Source organism: Chiloscyllium plagiosum, unplaced genomic scaffold (assembly GCF_037043375.1).
Source record: "Chiloscyllium plagiosum isolate Xiang-an unplaced genomic scaffold, Cpla_swu_hap1 HiC_scaffold_20, whole genome shotgun sequence".
NCBI lineage: Eukaryota > Metazoa > Chordata > Chondrichthyes > Orectolobiformes > Hemiscylliidae > Chiloscyllium > Chiloscyllium plagiosum.
In genome coordinates, this window is record NW_028270158.1 from 8,271,507 (window position 1) to 8,294,518 (window position 23,012).

Below are 23,012 nucleotides of genomic sequence, written 5' to 3' on the forward strand. Positions count from 1 at the left end.
AAAGAGGCATAAAGAACATAAGGTTAAATATAGGTCATTCAGAACAGTGAGCAAGAGAATCTTTGTTACCACAGAAACCATAAAGATGTGGAATTCAACTACAGGGGTGAGTGTCTGGGACAGAAACCATAATTCTAGTTTTGTAATCAATAGCAAAGCAAATGCACTCACTGCTGACCTTGAAAACAGATTCACCAAGAGAACTAGTGATCTCTGTGTGGTGAGCAGTTTACTTTTTCTGCAGTTGATTATAGGATTCTTTAATGGGGATGCCAAGCATCAAGCTGGCCAATCACAATGAAGAATTATTTTCGGCAGGCAATTAGGTAATTAAAAGCACAATAAATCATTTTTTAAAAAGATTATCAGAAGTTAACTACTTGAAAATATGCGTTGGAATAATGTAGAACTTGAAATATATTTTTAAATGCATTTTAATTATGAAAAAATGGTGGCTTAGATCACAGCTAAAACTCCAATTACATCTTATTGAACAAGGTTTAATGACTGTAACAGTGAGGCAGCAGCACTGGCTAAATTGTTCTTGAAGAACAAAAGTGGGGTGGAGGAGATAAATGTAATTATTCTTTTTCTAAAACATGAGAATAGGGAAAACTGAGTTCTTTCCAAATCAGATGGTTCTGGGGCAACTGTTCTGGATGCCTACAACAGTCTCTTGCAAAGGGATGGCAGACTGCAACTTCAGGACTTCCATGTTAATTTGTGCTTGTACTAAACTTTTAAATTGCAGTCAGACTTAAGAGGGTTAATAACAGTGAACATGATCAAAACCTGCCAAATTCACACCCTTGCCAGCATTCAAGATTAGATTGAATAAGTGGATCAAAGGAAATATGACATCGATATGGGAACATATCAGATACATGTGAATAGGAATATCTCTCATGTCAATAATAAATGTTATGCAAACCATTTAGGCCAAATTAACTTGTCATGTTGTAACTTATTTTGCACCTAAGGTGATTATTTTACCTATAGACCTCCTGGACACTCTGTTGCACAGAAGTTAAATTTCTTTTCAGGATAAACCTTTTTGTATTTTTACCAATTAATTCAGACATTATTCTTAACATGCTATAATGTGTGCATGATTCAAAGCATGCAGCATTTCTGAATAGGCTTAAAAAGGAAATCATGGAATAACATTGACAACTCAGAATTGCTATCCAAAACAAAAGTGTAATTGATCCCTAAATTCAAAATTTTACACTGTTCATTTTCCAAACTAATAACTGGCTTATAAAGATATTTTACCATAAACAGTTTTCAAATGTATTTTAAAACTTTAAAAACATTTAAAGTTGCTGCTTTTGTAATTTTAATATAAAAATTAAGGTTTAAAGTATTTAATCTTTGGTAATGCATCTTAAAATTGTATTAGCTTACTTGAGGTGATTTACCAGCACCGCCACTCTGTCTGGGAAGAGTTAGCAACACCCCATCAAAAAGCTGATTAGTCTCCTGGTTATCCTTTGTAATATCAGCATTTTCATGAAGTCCAAAGACCTCGGGATGGGCCACAGTTGGTAGAGTTCGTAAGTAGTCAATATATGACTGAAAATTGGAAATAAGGATAATTTTAAAAATGAGAATATTTTGATTAAGTGCGTGTGGAACTCATGTTTCCATCTATAATTCACTTCCCCTCCATATATTACTCCCCTTTAGGGCTTCTTCATACAGACACTAGTTAGGATCAGAACTAAGCGGAGTGGGACGCATCTACATGTTTCTCCACTTTTGATGTATAACTAAAACTGCCCTTTTAAGTGTAGATTTAGTATCAAAAGTAATGGATCAACTGGATAATATTGCTGCTAATTCATACAGTAGTTACTGAAGAAAGTCATACAGCCCAAAGTGTCTGTGCTGACCTTCTGAAGTAACAATTCACTGAGTGTCACTCCCCCATTTTTTCCCCTGTAGTCCTGCAATTTTCTTCCTTTTCCAAATCTCTTTTGAAAGTCCCAATTGACCCTGTTCCACTACACATTCTGAGAATGTGATCAAGGCCCTAACCACTCACTGTGTGGAAACGTTTTTCCTCATGTCTCCATTGCTACCTCTGCTAGTTATCTTAAATCAGTACCCACTGTTTCTTGATTATTCCACCAATGGTGGCAGTCTCTTCATATCTACACTGTTCAGACCTCTTGTGAGTTTTAGTAACTTGATTAATTTTTTCAAACTTCTGCAGAGGGACAATCCATGATTCTCCAAACTGCCTGTGTGATTGAAGTTCCTCATCCCTGGAACTCTCACTAATGTCTTCACAACTTTCTACACTTGCAATGTGCCTGTTGAGGCCGAACCAGTGTTTTTCTTAGGAGTAATGTAACTTTTTATTAAACAAGCTCTCACCCTATCCTTCAATGATTTATGAACATATATATCCACATATTTCTTCCACACCCTTTAGAATCTCATAAGAACTAGGAGCAGGAGTAGGCCATCTTTGACCCTGCTCCGCCATTCAGTAAGACCATGGCTGATCCTTTCGTGGCCTCAGCTCCACCTACTCCCTGTCTCACCATAACACTTAATTCCTTTATTGTTTAAAAAAAACTACTTTAGCTTCAAAAACATTTACTGAAGTAGCATCAACTACTTCACTGGTCAGGAAATTCCATTAATTCCCAACCGTCTGGGTGAAGAAATTCCTTCTCAATTCAGTCCTAAATCTGCTCTTAATTTTGAGGCTATGCCCTCTTGTCCTAGTTTCATCTGCCAGTGGAAACAACCTCTCTACGTCTAAGTATCTATTCCCTTTTTGTATGTTTCTATCCTCCCTCCCAGTGAATATGATCTGTCTATTCTGTCTCTCCTTATAAGCCAACCCCCTCAATTCTGGAATCAACTGCCTCTGCACCCCCTCTAGTGCCAGTACATCCTTTCTCCCTTTATGTTTTATTATTTATGCATTTCTCCTATCAAAATTATTCACTTCACACTTCTCTCATTACATTTCATCTGCCATTTGCCCATTCCACCAACCTTTTGAAGTTCTAGACCATTCTTCATGGTTCTTAATACTTCTTAGTTTCACATCATACATAATTATTGAAATTGTGCCCTGAACACCAAAGTCTAGATCATCAATATATATCAGTAAAATCGGGGGTCTAACAGTTATCCCTGGGAAACTCATTGATAAATCTTCCTCTAGTCCAAAAAGTAACTTTGCCATTACTGTTTGTTTTCTGTCATTCAGTATCTGTGCTTCCACAGTCCCTTTCATTCCTTGAGTTGTAACTTTGTTCTCAAGTCCTTATGAGGCTCTTCATTAAATGCCTTTTGGACATACATGTCAAAAAACTTAAGCAAGTTAGTTAAACTCAATGTACTATTAACAAATCCATTCTCGTATTCCTTAAACTGCTTTTTCCCAAGTGACTTAATTTTGTCCAGATTTATTATTTCTAAAAGCTACCTCACTGAAAGAAAGTTTTTAACCTCTTGATTCCTTAAAGACTAAATGAGACTTAGGCAAAGAAACCAAAGTGTTTATTCATGCATGTATCTGAGGGATCAAAGGTACCGTACAATGCTTCAATTTGCTGCAAGACAATGGTTTTATACTATTTAAACAGATAACAGTTTCTGCTAAACAGTCATACTTTTAGCATTTCTTGAGCAGATTTGTAGCTCAGGTTGATGATAAATATGTATCTATAAATAGAGAGGTGGGACAGACCACCAGTGCTTCACTGGAGACTCTCACTGATGATGTTACCTAGTCATGAAACAAACCTTTCAGCTCTGCGAACTGACTTACATACTTAGTCTCACGTTTATACACTCTTACCTCTATCCAATAGTATTCCATCTACTTACATTCCAAGATAGTATATGTAGCTAGATTATCCAATCATATTCAAACTTGCATATGATTATAATATGCAATCAAATCATTACATGTTCACATTGATTGACTGTAAGTATGCACTTTGTGATTATCAAAACGCTATACTGTCCTTTACTCCCCTTCACTGCCTGACCTGTAGATAGTCCACTCTTTCATTTGAGAGAGAGAGAGAGAACTAGTGGAGAGGTTAACCTGAAGGTCACCATGTGACCAGGTGAGATTAAGAAGATGGGACCTCAGCTGGAACAGGAAGTGAGCCCACATTGTTGGCAAAATTGTGCATAGCAAACTAGCCATTCAGCCAACTGAACTAAACCAACCTCATTCACAACATCTGGGCTGCTACATGTGTTTAGGGATAAAAGTTAACTTCACAGCCTTGAGATAATTGAAACCAACCTTCATCTCACCTCCTTTGGAGAAAATAATAAAAATGACATTTATAAAGTACATTTGACAACCTCAGGATGTCCCGAAGCAATTAATAGCCAATGGAGTACTGTATTTTTAAACTAGTCACTGTTGTTAAAAACATGGCAGCCAATTTATGCATCAGTAAATTCCACAAAGTGCTAATGAGACAAATTTTACTTTAGTGACATTGTCGTCATGAATATTTAAATGACCACTGAGGAAATTTTTCACTCTCTTCAACATAATCACACATAATCTGTAGGCAGTCAATCTATGTGACATTTTATAAATTCCTAGTTTGGAAATAGAACCAGTCTGACTCAAGATTGGAATATATACAGACTCTAACCTCACACCTTTAATGCATTGTCTGAACTGAGATGTAACCATTTTTTGTTAAAACCTTAAGTTATCTCGGAAATGTGACTTGAAATAAGTTCTGGGATTTACCTATTAATGAATTGAAACCTGCAACCCATTCTAAAAGATGAAAGACTTAACAGTAATCTAGGTTTGTTCAACATATTACATCAGTTGTATGACACTATGATATTTTGCTATAGATTCTGTGTCCTATCTATCCTCTGTTCCATCAGCTACCTGACAAAGGAGCAGCACTCCAAAAGCTTGTGCTTCCAAAAAAACCTGTTGGACTATAACCTGGTGTTGTGTGATATTTTACTTCGTCCATACAGTCACCCAAGACTGAAAGTGAACCTTGGTCCCTGGCACTGCGAGACAGGAATGCTAACCACTGTGCCACCGTGGGATTTTTTACATGCACCAGAGGAAGGAAAATAGACATCAGATTGATATCTCATCCAAATGTAAGCAACTCTGACAGTGAAGCTCTCCCTCAACACTGCACTAAATTTTGTGTTCAAGTCTCTACAGTGGCATCTAAACTCACAACCACTGATTAACTTACCCCCTCTCACCTTAAACGTATGCCTCTAGTATTTGACATCTCCACCCTGAGATAAAGACTCCCAATACCCACCGTATCCGTACCTTTCATAATTTTATATACATACTTATATCAGGTTGTCCCTCAGCCGCCAATGCCCTAACGAAAACAATTGAAGTTTGTCCAACCTCTCCTTACAGCTAATAGACACTAATCCAGACAACATCCTGGTAAACCTTTCTTGCACCCTCTCCAAAGAAAGGAAAGGAATATTGCATAATAGAATTATGGTGCATATTTAAGAAAAGTGTTTGTCTCAAATTTGAATAAATAATTGCTTACCTGATAAGGACCATGTGGTGGGACATAGTAAATCTCACCAGGTGCAAGCTTATATTTGTCTTGGTATATTAGGTCCTTGTTGTATATAATGGATAAGAGAGACAAAAGCAAACGCCTGTCTTTGTCATCTGTAACTCTACCACCATAGTTACATTCACCTTTAAGAATAAAGAAATGCACAAAATCTGATGAAATTTGTAGAATGACTAACATCACCACCTTTATTAATTGATTTAAAATAAATTTTAAATTAATTACTATCGGTGAACAAACTGAATCATCTGGTATAACCTTTACCTGTTAAGTATGTTAAAGCGTCCAGTGGTACCTCCTCATATTCATTCAGAAACATCTGGATCTGTCTTGTACTTATTCTCAGATCAGACTCATTAAATTCGTAAGGGATATTCCAACCTGTTAAAAAATTGTTGCAAAGCAACAAAATATCAGTCTGTATTCATAGTCCATCCTAAACATTTACATGCTTAAAACCAATAAATCCTAACTTTTTTTTTTACTTCCAGACTGGAAGTTACGCAAAAAAGCACAATTTAGAACCTGGATTATGTTAAATCGATCTATCATGTGCAAAGGCACATTTGTCACAAACATTTCAAAAGCCACAAATACATTAGAATGTATCCTATGTAAATATTGTTTTAATTTACTGATGGGAGGCTCACCTAAAGGACCAAAATTCCTCCTTTCTTGTACTAGAGCATGGAAAAAGCAAAGCCCAAATAGAAGTTTTTCCCAGATTTCAGGTTTGTCACAGCTATTGAAGAAAGTAGCATCTGAGATTGGATCATTGAGATACGAACGAAGCATATTTGCCCTGAGTCCCTTTGGAGGCTCATTTGTCATCTTGACCCCATTCTGAAGAATACTGACAGGAAACTTGTCTGATGGGTAACTGGTGAGCCACAGCCTAAAAAGACAAGTTTTTTTTATTTAATTGGCACATGATGTATAATGTGTACAGTACATATTGTAAAATGTTTTAAAACAATTCAAAATTCTAAATCTTTTGCATCTTTAACATTTATATCTCAATTGCATTCTAAAAAGAAGCCTAAAATCACAAGCTAAAGCTCATTGTACTGGAATTAATAATGGACACAGTTAACATTAGACCATTCAGTCCTTTATGTCCTTTCCTACTGTTTAATTAGATTATGTCTGAACTACGTATGGTTGATGAAATTACAGTTAGGACAGCTTAAACAAGCTCATAATTAAGCCATTCAAGTAAATTATATATAACATGACAAAAATGTTACCTTACAATCGGAAAGATCTCAGAAAAATTAGTCAGGAAATGATAAACCATGATAATCCTGAACAACAGAACCTTCAACAACTCAAAACAGATTGATTCCTATTTAATATGTACCACCATCCATAATTTTCAACAGTATTATCATATTGAACTGTAATCTACAATGTTCCAATAAAAGTTCAATTTTCATCTCCTCACATTTGCATTACATCATCTGAATGAGAGTTGCAATCTTTTTATTTTATAAAATACATTGTTGTCCCACGGTCCTAAATTCCCAATGTCATCCCTAACCTCTGCTAAAAATGTGACTTCACATTTTTTAAAAATGTAATCCAATCCGGCCAATCCATTAGCCCAGGATTGTGGAAAAAGATAAAAGAAAATGTGATAAACGCTTTAACTAGTGCAACATTATACAAGAAAAAAAGATTTTCTTTCCCAATTATTAAAGTTAAAATCAATAATAAATTATAAATATTGAACAGAATTTTTTTTTAAAATTGTACCTGAAGTCCTTGTGGGTGTTTTCTGGTATTATCACCTCCTCACAGATTTTCTCCAATGTGGGCATCCAGCTGGTTGCAAGATGGCAGTTCTGTAATACGACCCAAGATCCACTTATAAGACCATTCTCAATCATTTGTGCAGCGATAGGTCCCTGACCTTGACCGAGTGATATTGTTTGTGTGTTTTCTCCACCCATGCCAACATCATCTGCAAACTTAAGCAAGCCTGAGAATGTAGAATAAATATTCATGAATATAACTGTAAGAACATTATAATGCTACAGGCACTTTACAAGTTCAAAAATTGATGAGAGTTTTCACCACTTAATTCTCAACTGCACAGATGATGTTGCTCATGAAGTGTAAGAATAGGGATGAATTTCACAGAAGGGCTCCTGTTTGACTCCATATTTTACATGTAAATACTAAAAAGAGACTCAAGACATTTATAATTATCAGAGGCTAGGAATTCTGTGAGAAGTAATTCACTACTCTCCAAAACCTACCTACCATCTAAAAGGCACAAATCAGAGCATGACGGAATACTCTCCACTTGTCTGGATGGGTGAATTTCAACAACTCTTAAGAAACTTGAAACCATCCAGGGGAAAGCAGCTCTCTTTTGTGGCACCCCATCCACAATCTTCAACTTGTATCCCTTCACCACCAACCCACAGTGACAGCAACGTGTACAAGATGGATTGTAGCAACACACCGAGACTCTTGACGGCTCCCTACAAACCCAACATCGAATGTGTCAAGTCGGACATAATCTTAGCAGACCATAGAGCTGCTCTCTTATTAGACACACGGCTGGTGGTGATTTAATCTGGGGGCCACCATATCTGAAGCAAGGGGAGAGGTTGAGAAGGTGAGTCCTTCATGGTAACATCAGCCAAAGTGGGGATCGAACCCATGCTGTTGGCTTCACACTGCTTCACAAACCAACCATCTTGCAACGTCGACTGTATAGGAGGACAAGGGCAACATTTGCATTGTACAGCACCACTTGAAAGTTCCCCTCCAAGCTACTCACTATCCTGACTTGTAAACATCGCTACACCTTCACTGTATCAAAATCCTGGAATTCCATCCCTGATAGTATCATAGATCTACCTACTCCGTGCGGACCACCACCTCGTCAAGGGATGCTCAGTAAGTGCTGGCCCAGTCAGTAATACCCACAGTTCATGAAAGAATAAAAAAAGGTTCCCCAAATGATTGGTAACGTAAGTCACCATTCAAACTAAAAGTAGCAGCAAGTTAGTTTTAAAAGCAGAGGAAACATCTCTCAACTTAAAAACAAATAAATAACATACAGTAAATCAAACATTTATACCCTTTGATCATATTGCATTAACATAAGATTACAGTTAGCTATTTATATTGTTTGATATTATCTACCACTGTAAAGAAAGCACACCTTGATTAAAATAAGAGTCTATAAAATATTCACCTCCTAACCCCATGACCACTACGATCTGGAAGGACAACTGCAACAGATATGTGTGAATGCCACCACCCGTCAATCTACTCACCATCCTGACTTGGAACTACATCACCATTCCTTCAATATTACTGGGTCAAAAGTAACATGGGTGTACCTGCACCAAATGGACTGCAATGGTTCAAAAAGATAGCTCACTACCACTTCTGAAGAGTAACGAGTAGTGGGGCATTAAATGTTGGCCTAGCCAGCGACATCTAAGTCCCACAAACGAATGAAAACAAGTCTATTCCTTAGATCCAATTTAATTGTTTCCCCAAAGGCTGATGGATAAATGATTCAACCAGTTTACCTGCCATGGGATCAGCTCCAGGAGAAAGAATGAAAATCAAAGGTGCACAGCAATGGGAGTCATTGTAACTGCCGCCGAGGTCAAATGTTGGAGGTTCGATGAATGTTTTTCCCATTGTATTTGCAATGAATTGCTGCACTGCTGGAATAATTTTGTCTGGTCGGAAGCATCTGATAACAATCAAATGATCCATTCCTTTTAAGGAACTCCAGTTATCTGGAAGTGTTTCTTCATGAGGTTTGGCAGAATCATAAATCTTTTTCCACTGGTCTATGTTTTCAATCACGTGATCCATTAGATCTTCCAGGTTTGGCAGACCAGAGGTCCGGACAATCTCTGACCAGCTTTTTTCTGATAGCCATTCAGAAGCTGGATTGGGAAATGGATTGTCAAGAGCCACACCTCCCGTTAACAGAAAACGCCACAGTTCTTCATCAATCTCTCCATTACCTTTCATTATCCCCACATTAAGCAGCAGTGAAAAAAGTAATTTGTCCTTTTCAAACAGAGAACGGCAGACATTGTTATAGATACTAAGTGTGAAGTGCTCTGTTATAGCTAAAATTCTTTTAGCCACATTTTCACTCTTCTTACTGTTTGCAATTGACTGCATGTACAAGTTAATGAACCAGGTCAGTGAGTACTGATACATAGGTTCAATGTGAGCTAAATCAGAGATGCAAAAGAAAATAATAGATGAATGTACAGCAACAGGCTTGTAACCCATCCGTGTGATGTCTATTTCCCTCTCTGTTGCGGTTGCAATTTGTTGTTTTTCAGATATTTCCTCCGAGAGCAGTTTAGAAGAAGATAGCACTTTAATGGCAGTTTCGTCTTCCAAGATATTTCCTTGTGACGATGACAAGACTTCGAGAATCTTGTCCTCAATCTCCTTGAGTTGCTTTTTATTTTTTGCACTCTCTAATATCAACAGATTCTTCTTTTCTTCTAACTCAGGCTTTTCTTTGGCAGCTACAATGCCCAACAATTGGTCTTCAAGTCCCAAGGGTGTAATCATGAAGTTTAAAAGACAAACCTTTACTGCTACTTCCGGGAGATAATGTGGGTTTCTCAAACGAGTGGTAATATAGAATTTAAAGTCATGTGAATACTCAATTACATTCTCCCCTAACTTCATGACCTCGACTCCCTGCTGTTTATAAGTTTGTTTCAGTAGCACTGGTTCAAGCATGGGATCCAGCTCTTCCCCAATGTTTTCCAATAACAATGGGTGGCCAAATTGGATGGCATTTTCCAAAGTCCTAACGTAGTTAGTGTCTGATAATTTTATTACTCCGAGTCTGTTGTTTTTCTCCATATTTTTGACCCACTTATTTGCTTGACCTTGCGGATCAATCATTAAGGGCCATCTTCTTGAGTTTGATATAATTATCCCATTGTCAATAGAAAAAGCATCAACTGGTAGCCCAGCAATTTGCCAAGCACGGATTTTCACAAGGTCTCCTAATATGCTACTGAGGGAAAATTCATCTGAACAAGGGATTAATCTCTCCTTGCACAGGATCTGCCACTCACTTTGGCATTCATGACGATATTCTACTGTGAAGGCCCCTAAATAGGCTACAGTGCCCGATGACAGAAGCACGTCACCAGTTAGATCTTTGTGTTTAATTCCTAAAAGTCGGGCAGCTTCAGTCCACCTGTCCTTTTCTCCGCCAAGTCCACCAATCAGCTTTTCAGCACGTACAAGTTTTTGTGAGCAGAGCTCTATGTTGTCTTCTAAATCCTTCTTTCTGTTATTCATAATTTCAAAATCATCATTCAACGCCTGCAGCTTGTCCTCCAAAGCCTTCAACTCTCCCCGTTTCACATTCAGCATCTCCATCTGAACAGCAAACTCCTCTTCGGCTATCCTCAGTCGCTCACGTTTCGGGCCAACCACCTTGATGACACGCTCGTACACTTCCATGGCCCTGACCCATTTACACAAGCCCTCACAGGCAGATGACACATTTTTAATGACAGACGGTTGAAAGTCTGGATGATCTATAAACCTCTCTCTGATTCTCTTCATGATAGCAGGTGGAATATTGTCCTTGTCGAATGTCTTCAGGCTTTCCAGGAATTTAAGGTCACCAAGGAGTTTCTTAGATGGGCCCCAGTAATCCTCAATCATTTTACCTGAGTGAGAATGAAGAGAAAGTCAACGTGAACTGTAACTTAAACTTTGAATTTTTTTTTCTCTCTATTGTAAGAATTTCAGCTTATCTCAACTGGAGAGATCTGCTAATTATGATCATTTGGTTTTGGTTCATTTTCTCTTGGGCTAAATTGGATAGATTCTTGATCATAGGGTAATCAAAGGTTATAGAGAAAACTTGAAAAAGTGGACACAAGGAATGTCGGATCAGCCATTATTCTGTTGAATGTGGACCAGGCTCGAGGGGCTGAATGGCCTACACCTGTTCCTATTTTTATGATCTTTTGGTCATATGTGTGTCACTGGAAGGGTCACCATTTATTACCCATCCCTAATTGCCCAGAGGGCATGTAAGAGTCAACCAGATTGCTGTCAATCTGGAGTCACATAAGGCCAGACCAGGTAAGGATGGCAGATTTCCTTCCTGAAAGGACATTAGTGAATCAGACGGGTTTTTTAAATAATTGACAGTGGTCACCTGGTTGCCATTAGTCTAGGCTTTTGTAAAATCCTACATTCAAAATCTTAATTCAAATTTATCAAATAAATATGTCACTATTACCAATTTGTCAGAAAATAGGCCTTCAGGAGAAATGACTGTAATATCAGTTATGTTGCAAGCTCTTTTTAGGTCAATGTATATCTGCCAGTCCAATCAAACAGTAAAAGATGGAGGAATGGGAAGATGACAATGAAGCTGGAACCCATATTTGCAGCCACCAGATCTAATACTGAGACTGCGTATCGAGCAGAGGATAATAGAACCAAAATTGTATGCAGTGAGCAATTAGTTATTGGCTGTGTGTCCAGTATCATAGAGTCATACAGCATGGAAACAGACCTTTCAGTCCAACTTGTTCATGCTGACCAAGTTTTCCAAACTAAATTAGTCCCATTTTCCTGTGTTTGGTCTATATCCCTCTAAACATTTCCTATTCATGTACCTATTCAAATGTCTTTTAAATGTTGGAACTGTACCTGCATCTACCATTTCCTCTGGCAGTTCATTCCACATAGAAACCATCCTCTGTGTGAAAAAGTTGCCCCTCAGATGCCTTTCAAATCTTCCTCTTCTTACCTTAAAAATGCCCCCTAGTTTTGAACTCCCCCAGGGGAAAGACCTTTTCTATTCATCTTATCTATTCCATTCATGATTTTATAAACCTCTATAATGCCACCCCTCAACCACCTATGCTCCAGTGAAAAAATACCTCTCCTTATAACTCAAATGCTCCAATCCAGCAACAGCCTGGTAAATCCTTTCTGAGCTCTCTCCAATGTAATAATATCCTTCCTATAGTAGGGCAACCAAAACTGCACACAATACTCCAAAAATGGCTTCACCAGCAATGAAAGCAAGCACACGGAATGCCTTCTTAACCACCCTGTCAAATGTAACACAACTTTCATAGTGCCTGCACCTTTAGGTCTCTCTGTTCTACAACACTACCTGGGGCCCTACCATTATCTGTATAAGTCCTGCCCAGTGTTTGTTTTACCAAAATGCAATAGCTCACAATTATCCAAATTAAACTCCATCTACTACTCCTCAGTCCACTGGACCATTGATCAAGATTGCACTGTAATCTTAGATAACTTTCCTCACTGTCCACTATACCATCAAATTAGGCATCATCTGCAAATTTGTTAACCATGCCTCCTAAATCCTTATCCATATCAGTTATATAAATTACAAACAAAAGTGGACACAGCACCGATCTCTTAGGGACACCACTAGCCACAGGGCTCCAGTCCGGAAAACGACCCTCCACGACCCATTCTCTGTTTCCTACCATCAAGCAAATCTTTTATCCAATTGGCAAGCTCTTCCTGAATCCCATGTGATCTAACTTTACTAATTAGTCTACTCTGCAGTGGTCACATAGTGGACACCAGTGGACATCCAATGGACACTACATAAATATTTTTATTCCAAATAACAAACTACTCATAACAAGGAGATCAGCTCTTTCCTCCCAGTTCTAACATCTGGATGCATCACGGCTTGGTATGACAACTGCTCTGTCCAGGACCATAAGAAACTATAGAGAGTTGTGAACACAGTCCAGTCCATCACACAAACCAACCTTCCATCCATTGGCTCCATCTATACTTCTTGCTATCTCGAAAAGGCAGCCAATATAATCAAAGACCCCTCCCACCCCGATTATAATCTCTTCCAAACTCTTCCAACAGGCAGAAAATACAAAAAGTTAAGTACACATTCAAGAACATCTTCTTCCCTGACTTCTGAATGGACTTCTCAAATATTAAATTTAATGTTGATCCTGCTCCTTGTGCACGTTCCCTGCAGCCATAATGTTATATTCCTCGCTCTGTTCTATTACCCTGATGCACTTTGTATGGTACAATCTGCCTGTACTGCACGCAAAACAAAACTTTTCATTGTACCGAGGTACATATGACAATAATAAATCAAATCAAAGAAGATCTATTTCAATGGATGAGGCAACTGCCTTGTGGTATTATCGCTGGACTATTAATCCACAGATTAATCCAGGTAATGTTCTGAGGACTTGAGTTCAAATCCACAGCAGATAGTGGAATTTGAATTCAATAGAAATCTGGAATTAAGAGTCTAATGATCACCATGGAACCAATCTCAATCGTCAGTAAAAATCCATCTTTAATGTCCCTTAGGGAAGGAAACTGCCATCCTTATTTACACATGACTCCCGACCTTAACTGCCCTCTGGGATGGTCAATAAATGCTGACTGAGCCAGCAATACTCTCATCCTGTGAATGAATATTAAAAAATAGTCTGTAATCAGATCTTCTAGCATGGCCATTCCTTTGGCTTCCCTGACTGCAATTACATTAATATTAATTGTCAACAGTTATGCTGAGAGGATTAATGTTTTGATGAAGTAAATCACATACCTGATCCAGTTGGATCTGGTTTTCGTTCTGGTTTGATCCCTTTTATCACACAGATACTTTCCATCACCAACTTTATGGGGCCCGGTGGATTTTGCATTGTCTTCACAACCGTGATATCAGCAGGCTTCAAGGTATCCAGGGCAGATACAGCTGCTTCAAGTGCGGGCATGGCTTCCGCAAGATCACCTTCACATTCATCCTGGAAAATCATTCCAAAGAATGAAAGTGGAACATTACAGAATCAATTTTCGATGTAATGTAAAATATCTCAGGTTGCATAAAATTTTTAAAAAGCAAACTTGCCTACAAAAAACACAAGAGCACCCATTCTCATCAGCTGCTCATTTCTGAGAACACAATTTCAGTTCCCAAGTTCCTCCCTACACTTCAATAACACATCAATCCTTTTAAATGCGTCCACAAAATGCTTAATAACATCCATCAAGCAAAGTAATATTAGCAAAGATTCCCTTGTAAAAATATAATTTCCCAACTAATTTTGAGAACTCATTAATTTTCTTAGTGAAATATCCAGCAATTTATCTTCAAATGTCATTGGTACATCTTGACAATCCTATGTTATATAATGGAAGGAGACACTAATTTAAGCAGCAGAGTCAGAAATCAGGTCCTGTTATAGATCCAAGCAGTGGAGTAGGTCACTTCAGATGGAACTCATCTGCTCCATCCATTCCTCCACACTGATATTGCTTTCTTTTTCCTGTTTTGTTTTCTTTCTTTTGTGTGTTTTTTTTATGTCTTCTGTCTTTTTACTCTTCTGCTAGTTGCCCAGAGTGGGGATGCCAGAGAGTGGGACCAAGTGGAGCAAGGATGGCCAGAGTGGGGCAGCCATGGGCCTGGAGTGGGGATGGTCAGGGGCCTGGAGTGGGGATGGTCAGGGGCCTGGAGTGGGGGTAGTCAGGCCTGGAGTGGGGACGGTCAGAGGCCTAGAGTGGGGGTAGTCAGGCCTGGAGTGGGGATGGTCAGGTGCCTGAAGTGGGGACGGTCAGAGGCCTGGAGTGGGACGGTCAGGGGCCTGGTGTAGAGACAGCCAGGGACCTGGAGTGGGGACGGTCAGGGGCCTGGAGTGGAGACAGCCAGGGACCTGGAGTGGGGATGGTCAGGGGCCTGGAGTGCGGGTAGTCAGAAGCTTGGAGTGGGGACGGTCAGGAGCCTGGAGTGGAGACAGCCAGGGGCCTGGAGTGGGGACGGTCAGGAGCCTGGAGTGAAGACAGCCAGGGGCCTGGAGTGGGGACAGCCAGGGGCCTGGAGTGGGGGCAGCGGGGATAGTCAGCGGTTCAGAGTGGGGGCAGCAGGCGCCAGAGTAAATTGGAGATGATTAGCCACCTGGAGTAGTAGTGGGGATGTCCAGTAGCGCGAAGCTGAGCAAGGACGGTAGCTAGTGGGCCCACAGCGAAGATGAAGCCATATGGAAGCCCTTATAGAAAGACTGTAATGTCTATCTTTTTTAGCTTTATTTCTTATTTCCCTAACTTATACTGTGTTTATGTGTAATGTAATGTTTTTTCTTTATTTTTCTCTATTTTTGCACCCAAGATTTATAGCTCAGTACTTAGTGCCTAAGATAATGTGTGTGTTGGTGACATTGTACACTTTTCACTGTACTCCTGTTCTTTTGTAAGTTGAGTACATGTGACAATAAACCTAATTCTAATTCTATGTTAATATTTTACGACATTTGCAATTATAATAGCAACACTGGCTTTACACATTTAAAAAATTACACTAAACCAGACTGATTCCTGGATAGCAAGACTATATTCACTGGGGTTTAGAGAATGAGGGGGAGTCTACATATAAAGTTGGGACAAGAAGTTACTTTGTACCTTGGATAGCACTGTGTGGGGTGACATTATAAACTCTGTACTTGAGTACATGTTACTATAAACCTAATTCTAATCTCATAGAAACTTACAAAATTCTAACAGAACTAGACAGGATAAACACTGGAAGAATGTTTCTGATGATTTTATAAACCTCTATAAGGTCACCCTTCAGCCTCCACCTACCGCATGGAAAACAGCCCCAACCTGTTCAGCCTCTCCCTTTAGCTCAAATCCTCCAATCCTGGCAACATCCTTGTCAATCTTTTCTGAACCATTTCAAGTTTCTCAACATCCTTCCGATAGGAGGGAGACCAGAATTGCACGCAATATTCTAAAAGTGGCCTAACCAATGTCCTGTACGGCCACAACATGGCCTCCCAACTCCTTCACTCAACACTCTGACCAATAAAGGAAAGCATACCAAATGCCTTTTTCACTATTCTGTCTACCTGAGACTCCACATGGGCACAGTTCTTAGAACTAAAGAGATCACAGAATATGGGGAGAAAGCAGGAACAGGGGACTGAGTTGAATGATCAGCCATGATCAGATTGAATGGTGGAGCATGCTCAATTAGCTGAATGACCTACTCCTGCTCCTATTTTCCCATGTAACAATTCAGAAGGTAACTTGGAAAATCCCTGTTAAAATTGTGTGGCAGGATTTTGCAACAATTACAGGAAGACTCAGTGTGTTGTACCTTAATTTCTTGTGCAGCCGCTGCTGCTTCATTGGCCACAGCTTCATCTGCTGCCACCAACTCTCTTGCGGCATCAACCTCAACAGTTTCCTCCTCGATTTTTATCATCATCTTGTCAGTTTCAGCAGAAGTCTTAATCAATTCTGGCTGCAGGTCTGTTAGCTCCTTTTGCATTACAGACACCTAACAGTGAGGCACAATTCCGTGTCTATTACTGATGTATAATACAAGGCAACAACTGAAAATAACTGTGTACAATGTACAAATGGCCACATACAACTGATCTTTTCTATTGAAACAGTAGAAGGCTAAATATGATGTGGAAAGAATTTACAAGTCTGTTTCTTAAGATTACAAAATAAAGCAGATCCAAGGTTTCTTTAATTGAATTAACACTGATGGCACACTCATGGAACGTACTTCCAGCCTGTTACAGAAATTCCCAATTTTTACTTTTATTGATTAAGTAGTGAACCTAGTAACCTGAACTTTCACAAAAACAGAGAGCCTCTGTCATTGCAAAAATGGCTCTAAAACTGGAATTCAAAAGTCCCATCCTCAAACGCTATTTTCATGGTGAAGGAAAGAAGGAAATGGGGACGATTCCAAAATGCACATCCTACAGTTCAGAGAGGCATCTGCCCTCGAGTCAGATTTGCATCAACAAGGAGTGAGAAATAAGGTGAATGCAGATTTGACCTGGTATGAACAGGTTTAAACTTTGCAGGATTGCTGGGATAGATAAAGAGGGGTAATGACCATTTTTGGATATGATTTCTTTATTCATTCAATGGATGAGGCATCACTGGTGAGGCAGTATTTATTACCCATCCTTAATTGCAGTAAAGAGTCAACTACATTGCTGTGAATCTGGAGTCACATGTAGACCAGACCAGGTATGGATGGCAGTTCCCATCCCTAAAGGACATTAGTGAGCCAGATGTTTTTTTTTCGGACAATCACCAATGGATTCATGGTCATTGTTAGTCTCTTAATTCCAGATCTTTTAAAAATTCAAATTCCACCATCTGCCATGACAGGATTCAAACTTGGGTTCCCAGAATATTATCTGGATCTCTGGATTATCAGTCTAGTTCTGAGGAAGGGTCACCAGTTCTGAAATGCTATCTCTGATTTCCCTTCACAGATGCTGCCAGACCTGGTGAGCTTTTCCAGAAACTTCTGTTTTTGTCAGCGACTATACCACTGAGCCATCGCTTCCCCAACTGGTACACCTTCAGGTGCCCTTCAACAGAAGTAAAATGCACTAAGTGTTTTTTTTAAAAGGAGACATGAACGTGTGTAAAAAGTGCATAAACCAATTGGAAAAAGAAACTGTCAACAAAACAGTCAAAAGGATAATTTTATATCACTGGATAGTTGACACATTAACAATTAAAGCTCATTGATCATTATCTTGCCAGTAGATTGTGTTGAGTGGTGTTAGGATCCTATGTTGCTCATAGTACTCCATTTGGAAAATTGGTAAGTCACCACTGGCCAAAAAGCCCCAATAAAAACAGCCTCTGTGCCACATTAAACCCAACTCAAAAGGACAAATTCAAAGCAAATGTTTTAAAAATATATATTCATCAGTGGGATGTGGGCGTTGCTGGCTGGGCCAGCATTTATTGCCAGTCCCTAGTTGCTCTTGAGAAGGTGGAGGTGATCTCTCTTCTTGAACCACTGCAGTCCACCTGCCATGATGCCATAGGGAGGCAATTTCAGGATTTTGACCTAGTGAAGGGTCGTCGATGTTTGCAAGTCAGCAATGAGGAGTGGCTTGGAGGGAAACTTAAAGGTGGTGGTGCTCCAATATATGCACTGCTTCAAACATCAAAAGTAGTGCCATTGGATGAAACAGGTCAGCAAAGCACCAGAGGGATATGCTTTTTGATGCTACAAGCTCCTTTGTTATTAACCCTTTTTCACATTACCACAAGGAAATCCCATGTGTACCAAAAGAATTATAATAAAGACATTTCTCCCCCCCCCCTATGCATTTGTAATGTTCTTCATAATTGCCTGTGTTATGAAGTTGAAGACATGTACTGTACCTTCAAGAGACAGTGAATGCTGTTCTGAACTGAGAGATTACAAGCACCTGTGTATATAACTAGATGGCAGCCTCAGAGTGTATTGGAAAATTGAAAATGTTTAACATTTGGTTGTGAAATGGATACCTGAGTTTTGTTTGCTGTTTTGACAACAATTCGGATGTAGCCAATCAGTTTAAATTATGCCACAGGATACTAAAAACTAATCAAATTTGAATTTATTGTTTTGCCAACATCAAACCAAGAGGTGATCTGATGTCCACATAAAAATGTGGACATTTTGAAAATTGGAGATAGATCTAAAAAATTAGGAAACACTCTCTATCAAAGGTACCTTTTCACATGAAACATACTCACAGTTAAAAAGCAAGAAGACAACCCAGGGAATTCAGCAGACAGAAGAGTGAAGTTATAGAAGACAACAGCGGTTGTGTGGTTTTGAAATTAAGTTGATGTAATTTTAGTAAGTGTTTTATTGGAACAGTATATTGTTATAGAGTTGGAGGCAGATAATAATCAGTTAAGAGAAATGGGGTCTTAGAGTTATGAATAGCTGTTGTTTAACATTCACTTGAAGAATTAAAAATAAATTGGTATTATTTTCTTTAAATAGTGGAATTTCGGAGTTCTCTGTCACTCATATTTTAACACATTACGAGGGGAGGGGAGCTTTTCTAGTTGTTTGGTTTAATTAACAGAGAGATTCACCGCCATGTTGTAACACCTGTCCATAGAAAGTAAATCTCAGGCCATTTCAGACAATATAAATAAAACAATCAATGATGGAATGATAAAGACTAAGTCAGTCAGCAAACTCACTTGTGAAGATGCAAACTCTAGTTTCTCTAAACCAACAAGATAACGGTTTCTCATCAGATCAACTTCATGCCTCTTTTTATTAAGCAGAACCTTAAAGGTCAGGATTAACTCCAGGTAGGAAGTAGGTGTCACATAGTTATATCTTCGCAATGTTGAGAAATATTTAGTTGAAAGAGTTCTTGCACTCTCTTGGAAATACTTACACAGTCCAACAACTCTGTAAAAAACAAGGGGATCAGCAAAGTTAATGTTCACAGTGGTAGTTCTGTCTACACATCACATGTATTTACAACTATTTTAACACAAATGTTAAAAAGCCACGATAGTACCACACAGTTAGTTAATCAGTGTTCACAAACGGTAAAACGTTTCCTAATTAGTTTTTGCATTTCTTTTTGAGAAAATGGCACACTTGTAAGAATTATAATGATGAGGTTAAAAAAAAATATAAGTAAGATCCTCAGGCATCAGTTTAGTCTGAAAACTATGGGCTGGACTATGATTAAATTAACAGATGGACAGTGTTGTCAATTATCACCACTACTTTCTCCAGGGCAATTAGGGATGGGGAATGGGGCTAGCTCAGCCACTGATACACACATTCCATGAGGAAATAAATAAATAAATAAAATCTCAAAAATGTAATTTAGAACATCACCTGGAACACTGAAGGTAGGAAAGTGAATTTCTTGATATCAAAAATAATTGTAATGTGTGTGGGGAAATTCTAATAGCTGTAAAACTAATAATATAACTGCAGGATGATTACATGGCACCTTCACTGCAATTTTCCCTCTAAAAATGTTCACAAAGTTGTTTAAATTTAAAAGCTAGATATACAATCTCTTTCAGGAGCAGAACTTCAAAAGCCAACATGCTTTATATTTATATTGTCCTTTACAATGTGACCATAGCACACTCTTTCTGTGTTGTCCTGTCAGCTTCATTTAACAAAACACTGTGGATTATGTCATAGTTGACCATATTCTGAAGGTAAAGTCACCACAGTCCCAGAAGACCATAGTGCTACTCTCTCATCAAAGAGAGCAAAAACTAGCAGTAGTTTAACCTGACAGTCAGGTAAGGAGAGAGTTTGAGAAGGAAAGTCCTGCATGGTAACCTCAGCAGTCCAGCCAACTGAGCTAACTGACCACATACTAGCATTTCATTGACATAATACTTTCATGTTTGCTCCCCACCACTGCTCAATGTTCAGTACACAGTAAACCATGTTAGGGCAGGTTGTCATGTAGCATTCACTACTATTTGGGTAAAGGCTAAATGGACAGACATCTCAAAATGTTGTTTCTAATGTTGTGCAGAAATGAGTTACTGCTTTGAAATTAAATGTCACCTGCAAACTTACTCTTTCCTGACTTCATATTCCAATTCTACATCTTCCAAAAATTTGTGTGCCACCATTTCTAAAGCGTCACTTGGCCAAACCTTGAACCAATCAATGGTGCAGCAATTTATAAGTGATGGGAACATTCGCAGACGATTCCGAAAGGCATCTCCAATTGGACTCAAGACTATAAAACAAAATTTCCCATTAGACACTGCAGGAAAAGCAGGGTCAAAACAATTCTGATGCAAAAATAACTCATTTCAAACCAGAGTACCACTTTTCCTACATTGTTAAATCCTTAGCTAAAAGCCAGGGGATTTATTCTGAGGGGAAAAGCATCAGTTTTCAAGTTGCAAAGTTTCTGGTTTTAGAACATAGAACGTTACAGTGCAGTACAGGCCCTTCGGCCCTTGATGTTGTGCCGACCTGTGGAACCAATCTGAAACCTATCTCTCTGCAACCATTATACTGTCCTTGACTAACAATGCCATACCACCTCCCCCCCCACCCCTACTTTTACCATTTTCTCTGTTCTTACTGAAACATCTAAATCCTGGAACCTGCAATAACCATTCCTGTCCCTGCTCTACCCATGTCTCTGAAATGGCCACAACATCAAAATCCCAGGTACCAAACCATGCTGCAAGTTCACCCACCTTATTCCAGATGCTCTTGGCATCCTAATGTTTTCTGTTACATTAATCAAATAATTTAGACATCCAATATGGGTATATAATCTTCTTTATGTAATCAATTTATTCCACCATTGTTGCTTGGCTAAATTAGGCAATGCTACTAAAATTTCACAGTACATTTTTATTTTGTGATACTACTTTGCTACTGATGCCTAGGTTAATAGAAAATTATCTATCTTCAGAACAAAAATAATAAAATCATCTGGTGCCAATCGTGCAGCAGAAAAGTCCTTGGCAAATTACTCTAGATTGCTCAGAAATAGATTCAAATTGGATCCACTCTTGTGACACTAACAGTTTTAATTCCGATCTAACTTGGTCAATTTATACCACATGATCTACCATAATTGAATTAACATTGAGTGCAGACCAAACTGAGGGAGATATGGGAGGATGTGTAGAAATAAAGACCTACATTGTAGTACATCTTCCATGACCGAAAGATGTACCAAAATGCTTTATAACCCCCAAAGTATCAAGAAGACAGCTCACCATCTCTTTCTCATTGGGATGAGCAATAAACGCTGGCCCAGGCAGCAACACCTACCTCTCATGAACAAATTTAAAAAGTACTTACTTAACCATTACTATTGCAATGTAGGGATATAAGCTCTTACCTAATACAATGTGCAAATTAGCTTTTACTTTTTCAATGAAGTAATTATATAATGACAGTGGAGTGGCCTCAATTCTCTTTCCATCAGTCCTGGCAACACTTTGCATCTTTTCAAGGAGTTCAGCTTTCTCATCTGCCGGGAAGATATTGGGTACGTCTCCCGTGTTCAACAACATGTTGATGTCTTCCACAAATGACTCATCTTTAATCTGACTATCACTAAACATGAAGACAGTCTGTTTGCCATCAACTCCAGTCTTGATCATTATCTGTTTAACATCATCCCTCCATTCACTCTTGCCGTAGTTCTTTGAAATTTCAATTTGGAAGAGATTGAATTCATTCATGAAAGTGGACAGCTTTGTTGCACTCTGTCTGCCACTCCCGCCAACACCAACTAGAAGTAAGTGGCCATTGTCCTGCTTTAGCACTCTGCATATTCTTGAGATGTGCTCTATCGCAAACCTGAACATAACCAGGGCCATTGGAGCTTTACTGACATTGTTATATTCTGACAGATAATATTCCATGACTGATGTAAGTTGTTTTAAGTCTACAATCTCGTCATAAGCCTTTGCACTGGAATCTGGCTTTAGATAATCCCCAAAAAATAGACTGCGAATATTGTCATCAGTAACTTTCCCCGATGGAGTCAAATGGCTCAAAACCTATACAAATGGATGGAAACGGATTGTTAGAGATTTGGTTATGTGTGTTTAATTCATTAAAGC

General features: G+C 38.8%; 1 protein-coding gene across 2 annotated transcripts in view; it reads right to left on the reverse strand.

The window, feature by feature from the left end:
• Window positions 1–23,012, reverse strand: part of dnah3 (dynein axonemal heavy chain 3) — a 208,567-nt gene that overhangs the window by 6,306 nt on the left and 179,249 nt on the right. For both annotated transcript variants that reach the window (XM_043712084.2, XM_087997630.1), the window contains 11 exons: window positions 22,283–22,949; window positions 20,989–21,154; window positions 19,623–19,839; window positions 16,747–16,929; window positions 14,200–14,398; window positions 9,137–11,278; window positions 7,338–7,563; window positions 6,233–6,477; window positions 5,847–5,963; window positions 5,550–5,707; window positions 1,408–1,575 (listed from right to left, as the gene is read on the reverse strand). In XM_043712084.2, the coding sequence (XP_043568019.2) occupies window positions 1,408–1,575; window positions 5,550–5,707; window positions 5,847–5,963; window positions 6,233–6,477; window positions 7,338–7,563; window positions 9,137–11,278; window positions 14,200–14,398; window positions 16,747–16,929; window positions 19,623–19,839; window positions 20,989–21,154; window positions 22,283–22,949 (4,488 nt within the window). The remainder of the gene's footprint in view (window positions 1–1,407; window positions 1,576–5,549; window positions 5,708–5,846; window positions 5,964–6,232; window positions 6,478–7,337; window positions 7,564–9,136; window positions 11,279–14,199; window positions 14,399–16,746; window positions 16,930–19,622; window positions 19,840–20,988; window positions 21,155–22,282; window positions 22,950–23,012) is intronic.